This window comes from Aplysia californica, unplaced genomic scaffold (genome assembly GCF_000002075.1).
Source record: "Aplysia californica isolate F4 #8 unplaced genomic scaffold, AplCal3.0 scaffold00152, whole genome shotgun sequence".
NCBI lineage: Eukaryota > Metazoa > Mollusca > Gastropoda > Aplysiida > Aplysiidae > Aplysia > Aplysia californica.
The window spans coordinates 1199809-1210033 of record NW_004797422.1 but is presented as its reverse complement, the minus strand read 5'-3'; the positions used below and the strand labels follow the sequence as shown (position 1 = coordinate 1210033).

Here is a 10225-nt window from a genome sequence, read left to right as displayed (position 1 = left end):
TGTGTGTGTGTGTGTGTGTGTGACTCGTGCGTTGAGCCCAGATTATGCGATAGCCTAGCGTGATGCGTTTGGGTCTAGGCGATCATAAGGCGATTATATGACCGTCTAGGTTTGGGTGTTTGACTGGGAGGGAACGACAGTCATCATTTCATTTTTTTTTTGCCGAGTTGCGACCCTTTAGTTTTGGAACTCTTTTTGGTCTTTCCGAACGGCAACTGAATGCCCTGTACGTAGGCTATGCCTAATGCCTAATGTATGCAACGAAACATTGCGCATTAGGATGTCAAAACTTATTGAAAAGACATACGAGCATGTACATTAACTCTTGGCTACTCTAATTTATTTATTTAAAAAGTATTTTCTAGATTATAGAGATTTTAAAGTAAAAGAAAAATAGTACAAATCTAACGTAAGATAGCCAATGTTTATTTTTAGCTAGGGGAATCCTGTTCGTCATTTCCGGGTGAATGCAGTGGAAGTCTTTGTTGATAAAGTGGTTTATGGTTGATTCAGCCACTGCACTGGCGATTGTTGATCCAGCTATTTCTGTTGTCAAGCGAGTCTGGTTTGTACTCATCGTTTTCTTTGTCTTCTGTTAGACATATATTACGGTTTAGGTAATAAGAATTCTAATTGCCAGAAGAGGTCCTCCCGCTTTTTCTTGCGCGGCTGTCGTGGTCAAATCGATTGTCGACGAAATTCTAAACACTGCTACTGACGGCTCGTCAGGATCAGAAGCGTCAGTTTCGTTACGCAAACCCCTGAACGAATCAGATCGCCTTGGTCTTCTTTTTTTGGGGGGAGGGGGGGGGGAGATGAAAGAAAAATTCACAATTGTGTCAGGCTATACGATTGGCATTTTGTATTGGGCAGCAAATCCAGTATTGCCAGTAATGTGGTGTTTATGTCACCTCTAACTAGATCTAGGCTAAACCACCATGCCAACAATATCATGCCTCATGATGATGTCTAGATCTATATTATTGCATGTGTGTTGTGGGAGTTAAAGAGAGAGAGAGAGAGAGTCCAGAAAGAGAAGTAACTAATCATACTAATGCATTGACTCTTCTTGTTGACTGATGATATTACTGAAGTTTTAAGTCCACGGACCACACACAAGACAAGTCAAAAGTAGTAGTGTCACTGTCAGTCTAGATTCTAGTTCAAGTTGTTAAGTGAAGCTGAGCCTAGAGTGACACTGGACAATTCAATTGAATAGGCATAATGACATCATATTCCCATTGACCCATTGTTACTTGAATGAAATGATATGCTGATGATGCAGCTTTTCGAGAACGGAGTGTCTACGTACGCGGTAACCGGGCGCGTAGCCTCAGGGTCTACACGTACACGGTAACTGGGCACGTAGTCTCAGTATCTACGTACACCGTAACCGGAAGGTCCAAGAGATAGTTCACTCAGCCAAAAATAGTGTCACTTTTATTGTAGTAGAGTAGGCCTAACTCTGTTTGCAAAGTTCGCTCTTTTTCGAAGAGGGCGCACTAGGGTCAACCGCTCAATAGTCCAGCATGATACCCACTCTCTAGCCTAAATTTAATAACAGAGCGTCCAGTGAGCCTTTACTTTCGCTTTCGTTACCACCCTGAAATTTGTAGGTAAATGTCTGATAATGCAACAATTATTGTACACTAACATGCAGGTTCGGCATTACAAACGTGGTGTCGCCAAGAAAATAAATCAATATTTGTCACTGTGTCGTCACTTATTGGGGCAAGATAAATAAAAGAAAGTTACAAGCGTCTTGTTGGGCTCGCCATTGTGACCGGTCAATGAACCTGTGCGCATTCTGAGTGCTTCGAATTAGGCCTACAGGACTCACGAATGGGGGAGATTTTATTGATTTTTTAAAAAGACGCACTCGGGGATAGGGGGAGGCTGAACGCAACACCAGAGGACAAAAAAACTGAAACTGGAAGCAAATATTATGTTTAATGTTTAGAATTTTGATTACTACTACAGCTCTCTGCTAAGTAAAGTGTGCATTGGTGCAGGTCTTGTGTGAAAACGGCCTAAGTGTTCGCGTTTCATTGGATTGGTGACAGTAAATTAGATCTCTATATTTTAGCTTTCTGTACAAGATTCGCAGATTTTCAGTATATCATCTCCCTCTCCCTCTCCTCTCCCCCCCCCTTCTCTCTCTCTCTCTCTCTCTCTCTGTGTTTATGTATTTTTGTGTGATTGTAAGTGTGGTGTGTGTAAAGATAGTATATAATTAGTGGGTGGTTGGTGGGTGCTCTGGTGTGGTCTGCTCCTTCTCTCCTATTCAAAAAATCTTTTTTCTTTCTTGTTTTTGTGTTTGTTACTCTCTTGTAACACTAACACCTCTAATCTTCGGCACTTATATGAACTTATTGTGTTGCAAGTGCTAACTCTTACAAAAACAAAAGATAGTTTTAGGTATGAACAGGGCGCTTTGGCGGCAAGCGTAAGTGAATGCGTGGTACCGAAGCTCGATCTACTTTCGCTTTCGTTTCCACCCAGAAATTTGCCGGTAGCAGTCTGATTAACGCAACATTTGTAACATACAGGTTGTGCCTGCAAACGCTGTGTGGCCATGAAAATAAATCATTGTCCTTTGCTTTCACTTGCGGAAAAAAAAGAAAGCTATACAGGCGTCTTGTCGGGCTCGACATCGTGACCTGTCAGTGACCTGTACCTTCGCATCACATTGTGTGCACCAGTGATGGTTGGGGTCACCAAAGTTCATTCAAAGTGTGCGCTGTGCGAAGTATAGGGCTCCGGAATGGGGGGAATTATCGATTTTTTAAAAAGGTACAGTCGGGGGGAGGGGTGGAGTTGAAGGCAACACTGGATGACAAAAACTGAACTTGGAATGGAAGCAAATTTGAGTATTTTTAGAATTTTGATTATTACTAGAGCTTCCTGCTACGGAAAAGCATGCATTGGTGCAAGCCCTGTACGGAATTGGGATCCGTCATGGCTCAAACCTAGTAAGCCGTGTTTTTTAACTAAAAGGTCCGCGTTTCATTGGTGATAGTACGTTTGTTTCATTGTCCTTGTTTTAAGAGAGAGGTATGACCTCATCAAGTGCATACTTTTTTATTCTCTCTCTCTCTCTCTCCCTCTCTCTCTCTCTCTCTCTCTCTCTCTCTCTCTCTCTCTCTCTCTCTCTCTTCCTCTCCCTTTCCCTCTCTCTGTTTTCTGAATCTCGTTCTCTCTCTCTCGTGATATTATTTCATGTTTTGTAAACATCTATATTTTAGCTTTCTGTTCCAGATTCGTAGGTTTTCAGTGTCGTCACTGCATTTTGCTCTCCCTTAGGAAAGATGACAGGGGGTAGATTGGGATCATTTGTGGGATTACATTCCGCCCACTCACAACCTCAAAAAGTGGAGTGAAAATGAAAAAAGGAAAAAGGTCAAGGTCTTGAAGGGAGCGAAGCAGTTACCGTGCACCTAGCTCAAGCTCAAGCGCCACACCCCTCCCCCCCACGAAACAAAATACCTGGTTACTGTGTTCGTAGATAATGAGAGGCGCCCGGTTGCCGGTTACCGTGTACGTAGATATTGAGGCTACGCGCCCGGTTACCGTGTACATGTGTATGTGACATTGAGACTACACGACCGGTTGCCGATTACCGTGTATGTAGATATTTAGGCTTCGCGCACGGTTACCGTGTATGCAACATTGAGACTACACGGTGAAAAAAGACAAATAAATGTCAACGTCATGAAGGGAGCAAAGCAGTTACTGTGCACCTAGCTCACACCCCCCCCCCCCCCCACGAAACTAAATACCCGGTTACCGTGTTCTTAGATAATGAGAGGCGCCCGGTTGCCGGTTACCGTGTACGTAGATGTTGAGGCTACTCGCTCGGTTACCGTGTATGTGACATGGAGACTTCACGCCCGGTTGCCAGTTACCGTGTACGTAGACCCTGAGGCTACGTGCCCGGTTACCGTGTACATAGACACTCCGTTTCGAGAATAGCTTGACTTGACTTAGGCTAATAATAATGATAGTGTTTATTGCGACAGAGTGATGCTTTGACAACTAACGCAGCGTTAATTGTGACAGAGTGAACATGGAGCTCTTTTAACGTTGATGATTAGAATCTAACAATAACGTCATCTAGATTAGATCTACCATTTCCGCTTCCCTTCCCAGCGTGGTGGTCTTAGGCCTAGTATCTAAATCTCACCCTGACAAGGCAGGCTTTCTAGAGCAGGCATTCAAATCTTACGACGAAATTGACAAAGCTTTTGCTAAATTTAAAGATAAAAATTTTGTTGCCTTTAGGAAGAAATCATCTGAAACACTAGGCGAACTTAAAGTATGTGGCAAAGATACACTTTGTGTAGTTAAATAAGTAGAGTTGACTTTTTATCTCTAACACATTATATTACTACAAAACATCAGCAGCATACAACAGCAACAAAATCCGCTAGGTTACAACACCAGTAACAGCAAAAAAAGACTGTCTTTGTTAGTTTGGTGTGTGTGTGTGTACGTGCGCGTATTTATATAAGGCCAAAAGTGTGTGCGTTTGTGTGTGTGTGTGCGCTTGTGTATTTGTATGTGTGTGTGTTTGTTTTTCTTTTTAACTTCTTTTTTTTGCCTCAGACTTTCTCTGTCGCAATTAGCGCCGCATTAATTGTCACAGAGTCACTCTGTTGCAATTAACGCCGCGTTAGTTGTCACAGCGTCACTCTGTGGCAGTTAACGCTACCAATAATAATAACATTTATAAACTTAATAATAGAACGAAGTGGCTAGCCGTACTGCTAGCCTGAGAGTCTAGTACGGCTAGACTGCCAGTCTAGCCATACTTAGATCTAGGTTTGGCCCTTTTAACTCAAATCTGTTGAGTACACGGGTCTCATTAGATCTAGATCTGGTAATTATACAGGTTTGAAATACATACAAGTCAGTAAGGCACCTTTTGGTTTTGTCTGAGATACAATACTTGAGGCATTGCAAACTAAAAATTTCATTAACATTTCAGCAATCATGCCAGTCTAGCCGTAGCCTGCCAGTCTAGCCGTACTTATCTTAGGGCCTATTAACATTAGAAAACAAAGTCTCATGAGTAATTTTTCAGGTTTAAAATACATGCACTGTCAGTAAGGCACCTGGTTTCGTCTCAAATACAAAAATACTTTAGGTATTGCAAACAAAAAATTATAAATTAAATTACAATTCAGTAGGCCTATTATTTTTTTTTCAGTCTAGCCAAAGCAGTCTAGCCGTACTGCTAGCCTAGCAGTCTGGCCATCATTAAGTACAGCTAGCCTCTTCCATAAAAGAATGTCCTTTTAATATTAACCCTGGTCCTGCAGGGCTGGGTTTGTGTTGCCCGATAATATAAGCCTACGTTCCGGTCCCATGTCAGTCTGGCCCCTGGCTCAGCGCACGCACGCAGAGCATCATCTCCGTTCCATTCAGGTCCCACATCCCGAATTCACGCAGCTCAAGTGTGTGTTTGTTTGTCTTCTTAAGTTTGTGTGCGTTTGTAGCCTACTTCTAGAGTCGCCTGCCTTGGATCATTACTGAGGCATACACGTTTCATTCAAAGCATGCCAAGTTGGTAGCTCTAGATGTTCATTCAATGAAATTATAGAAGAAATTGACCCACTTAGACATGAAGAGCTCGAAAGGATAGTAGTTTTAAATACCATTGTGCAGGTAAAAAGAACCATTTGAGAGCAAAACATTCAGAAATTGTCCTTATATTATCCCCTTTCGAACCTGGGCAGATCATTCATAACAACAAGATGTCTTCAGCGTCAGCTTTGAGAGGGGGTTATTCATGTGTTCTTAACGTTTTATTAATAGAAAGCTATAAAGATAGAGCGTTATTTTCATCATCGATCAACACACTCCCGCGGTATTCATGGCGAAAACACATGTTTCCAGGGCCACTCGCTGTACACCAACAGTACACGCTGAGTGACCCTAGTGGCCTGCCCGGAACGTCTGACGTAAGAGGTTGCTGATAAGATTCGCATCTCGGCACAAGACGCCAGACAAGAATTAAGACATGAAGCTACAGCGAGCATGTGGCACATCTCTGTGGTTGACCCAAATATATATGATGTATTTCCACCATCTAATTTTGTTGTCTTCCGGGTATTCGCCCAAGACTCTTGGGTTTCCCTCGCCAGTAACTGTTGACTAGATCTCACCGTTTTTGGGGTTTAAAAAATTACTTCGTGTTATATTTTATAAACAATCTCGTTCCATAAGTTAACCTTCTCCTCAAAGTTGTACACGCACACAAACACACGCACACACAAGCGCGCGCTCACACAGCCCAAGCAGTTGGTGATGAAACCTAGTGACGTAGCCCATCACGCGCTTAGTGGCAAAGCAGGCCCGCCATGGTGAGATCTAGTCAACTGGCGAGGGAAGCCCAAGGAGATGACAGAAATACGTCCTCTATATTTGGGCCAATCACAGAGGTGTGCTAGGTGCTCGCTGTAGCTTCATGCTATAGTAAGTTATAGCCTAATCATGTGTAGCAGTTTCTGGGAAGGATTTCCAAAGCTAATGCTGTCAACAGAGCAAAACCCACTGACTAGTCAAAAGCAACCCTACCCCAACCGTTAAAATTTGGAAGTGGCTATTCTCACCCCTTACAATTTACCCTAACCCGCCTTATAATCTTCTTACCTGAATCTAGCATATATTATATGGGAATAAAACTTGCAGATCTGAAAGATTGCCTCTTGATTGTGTCAGACTAGTTGTCGATTTATTGCTCTGGCTTTGGAAATCCTTCCTAAAGAAGAATCTGAGGCATTTTTTGGCTGTGACTCAGTCTCCCTTCAGAGAAAGTATAGTGTTAGTAGTTGTGAAAATTTAAAGCTTAGAACTCTGTCTTGGATTGTGAAACATTTGCCACACTCAATTCAGTGCATTTGTTAAATTTATAAGATGTGATTTTATTTACAGCGCCGAATCAGCGGTCGTTTAGTTTCGCCAGGCCGTACGCTGCTAGGTCAGCATGACCGGGGTCAGCTGCCGGTCAGTCTACCTGCGCTCACTCCACGCACGAAGTTACATACCACGGCAATTTTACACAGTTTTGTTTCAACGCTCACGAATGAAAGCAGGGTTATCAATATACACATGGTGTTCCATCTTTGAGTTTATTCTCTCAATGTACAGTTTGTGAAAACAGAACGAAGATATCTAGTGTAGTTTTTTAACTGCATGTGATCAAATACAGCCGTCTTTTATGTTCCAAGTAAGGTAATATGCACCGAATTAAAAGTTATGTAACTACCAAAGTGCGGGAATAAATTCACTAAAACTTGCTCAGAATAAAGACACTTAATGTGGGTATCTACTTACCAAAGGACACCGTTGTTGGAAGATTAGTAATCCACATTTTAGCATTTTCGTTTAACAGCCAAATTTGTCGGGCTTGTGATGAAATTCTCATTACAGTATCCTTCATTAAATTAATGGCACAGATTTCTTTACACATTTGGTAAAGTAGATCTATACGCTTGTCTATGGCGCCGTGGTTGTTTTCTTGGTGCCTGCAGTGAAGATGCTCTCTGGAGCAAATTAATGTGCGTTCAGAAAGTATCGTAGTTTTTCCGTATTGTTTACGATGCCTTGAACCCACTTTTCAATTTTTTAAATAGACTGGTGGCAGCTTTTGGTTCCTTTTCTCCCAGCGGGCCCAAGCCGAAGCCGTATTGTGTTATGGATGGAATGCAGTGTTGTTCTAAATTGCGCTGTTTGGGGATTTTCTTTTTTGGAAAATGTTTTCTGTACAGCTTCGTGTACGTGTCTACTGCTGTCTGAATTTCTGGAATAGAAGTTTTCAGAATAGGTGCACTGTGTGAGATGTCATTATGAATTTGACTGTATGCTTGGTTGAGAAAGTCGAAAATCAAACCTATAGTGTGCACTTTGTCAACAATGATTGGATGATAAAATATCCCTTGGCAGTGACTCATATGTCCTAGCCTTTCTAATCAGCCTCTGTTGTACTTTAGTCACGTTCTTACACTCGCAAACGCAACAAAGTTCATTCAGAGGAAGAGGAACGTCTCCCGTGTGTGTGTTCCGTTGGGAGATTTCTGTAAACCTGTCAGAAATGAATCACAGGCAAATGGATTCTACTTCATATCGTAACACGGCTCAATCAACGAAGATGAAATTTATACACATTAAGCACAATATATCTGCCTTTCATAGAAATAACAATCTATGAAATTAACGGAGAAGTGCTGAACTTAAAACAGCATAGAATCCAAAATACACAATTGCACGGGTCAATTAAGAAGGCACTGGATGAGAATCAGATGTAAGCGACTTAATATTGCAAGAACTATTCTTCAAACAATGATGAAAATTATACACGTAAAGCACAAATATGTCATCAGTGCATGTACCAAAATTTGTTGAGATTGGACGTGCGCTTTGGAAATTAAAAGTGAATTAAGTGCAGCACACACATATTAAATTTGATGAAATTCAGAACATTTTGCACACACTGTAACCGGCACATATCGTCGCATTGAGATCGGGTTTTTGCAGACTGAGAGGGGGAATCTTGCTCTTTTCTTATTGTATGGAATAATTCGTGGTTAGAGTGAGGATACTGCCGATATTTAGTGTCAAAAGTGTCAATTACGTCATGACCTGCCTGCCTGTAGCTGATGCGCAACGGAGCGGCCAGTGACCCCCGCGTAACCCTGCACGGAGTGGTTCCGACGGTGATTTAATGACTTCTAGATGTCGCTGGCCTGAGAAACTAAGAGGCACGATTTCGGCCAGTTTTCGGCGTTGTGTATTGCTTGACCATCACACCCACAAAATTAAAATGTATTTTGTAATTCAAATTTCTGTTTTTTAATCAAAGGTTGAAATTTTTATGAATTTCAATCAATCACAGTTCTTTTGCTTGCAGAAAATGATATGATTGTGATGACTTGATCTATGTTAAAAGCTTAATTGTGTTAACTATTTTCCTATCTGTTTTTCAGTTTAGAAGCAGCATAACAAGTGTCGTTCAATTTCTCTCAGCCTGAAGGTGTTAAAAGTAGGAGTGCTCATTCAACAGCAATCATGTCTGGTGATGTGAATAGACAATTAAGCCACATGTCAGAGGCGTCATCCTGCTACAGCGATGGGAACTCCTCAGAGGACATGGATGAGGACATAGACCAATACTACATGGACACTACAGATGACCTTGACCTAGATTGTCCCAGCAAGACAGATGATCCAGAATACTTTGAATATGAACCTCTTCAGGTGATGGATGCTGAGAGGCTCTTGAATGAGGAAATTGAAGCTCTGTGTACAAAATTGAAGGTAAACTATTTTAGATATTTTGGACATATTTTAATTTGCTCTTGTTCTTGGTATTACTCTCTAACAGTAAATTCTTTTATAGTTATTTCCAGTTTTGTAAAGGGGGGGGGGGGACCTTCATAGGAAGGTGTAGACATGAGTTTTGAAGTGATAAAGAGTATTATGAGTAAAGGGAACTTTTAAAGTGTATTCTCTTTCTTTCTTGTCTTGTGCCTGTGAATTGATTTTTTTTCTTCTGAATATTCTATTAGTTCTTGTCGGTATTTAAAGAACTGTATTTAACTAAAAGCATGAAACCAAAAATGCTAAGAGGATCTTCAAGGTATAACGACAGTATTGACAGACAAACAAAAAAGCCTCAAATTCTAATGTGAAATATTTTTTATTTTGCTTCTAAGTCCTTTCTTCTTCTTATTTTGCGTTCCCCTGCTAGAATTTCATTTGGGTTACCCATTTTATTTAAGTTACTGATGTCTGGGTAGTCTGTTTCATTTTCATGTATTGCCAGGGATTGTTATAAAAACTTTGTGTATTTCTTTAATCTACAGGTTAGCCCGTCCATGGCAAAAATGCTGTTGCTCCGTCACAACTGGCAGAAAGAAGAGATAATTGAAAAGTGAGTTCAATGTTTGTGAAATGGTTTGTCAGAAAAATTGTAGCCACAATTTTGTTTGCTGCTGTATATGGGAGCAATGATTTTAAAAAGGAAAAGGTGTTTGTGAGGGGGGGGGGGGGGGATTTCTGTTAGTGTGTATGTGTATGAAATGTTGGGTTTTTTGGTTTTTTGGGTTTTTTTGAGAGTTCTTAACTTGCTTTTTTTAATAAGCAGTTTGGTATATTTGTGAGAAAGGTTAGAAGAGAAAGCCAGATAAAATAGTTATTGTTTATGGTAGAACTGACTTAATGA

The 10225-nt window shown here is 41.1% G+C and overlaps 1 protein-coding gene across 1 annotated transcript in view; it reads left to right on the top strand.

Moving 5' to 3' along the window:
* The first annotated feature begins 336 nt into the window (after positions 1 to 336).
* The window catches only part of LOC101846880 (potential E3 ubiquitin-protein ligase ariadne-2), a 29024-nt gene continuing 19135 nt past the window's right edge, over positions 337 to 10225 (top strand). Inside the window, exons 1-3 of the mRNA XM_005097349.3 lie at positions 337 to 565; positions 8988 to 9318; positions 9867 to 9934. Coding sequence (XP_005097406.1) covers positions 9070 to 9318; positions 9867 to 9934 — 317 coding nt within the window. The 5' untranslated portion in view covers positions 337 to 565; positions 8988 to 9069. The remainder of the gene's footprint in view (positions 566 to 8987; positions 9319 to 9866; positions 9935 to 10225) is intronic.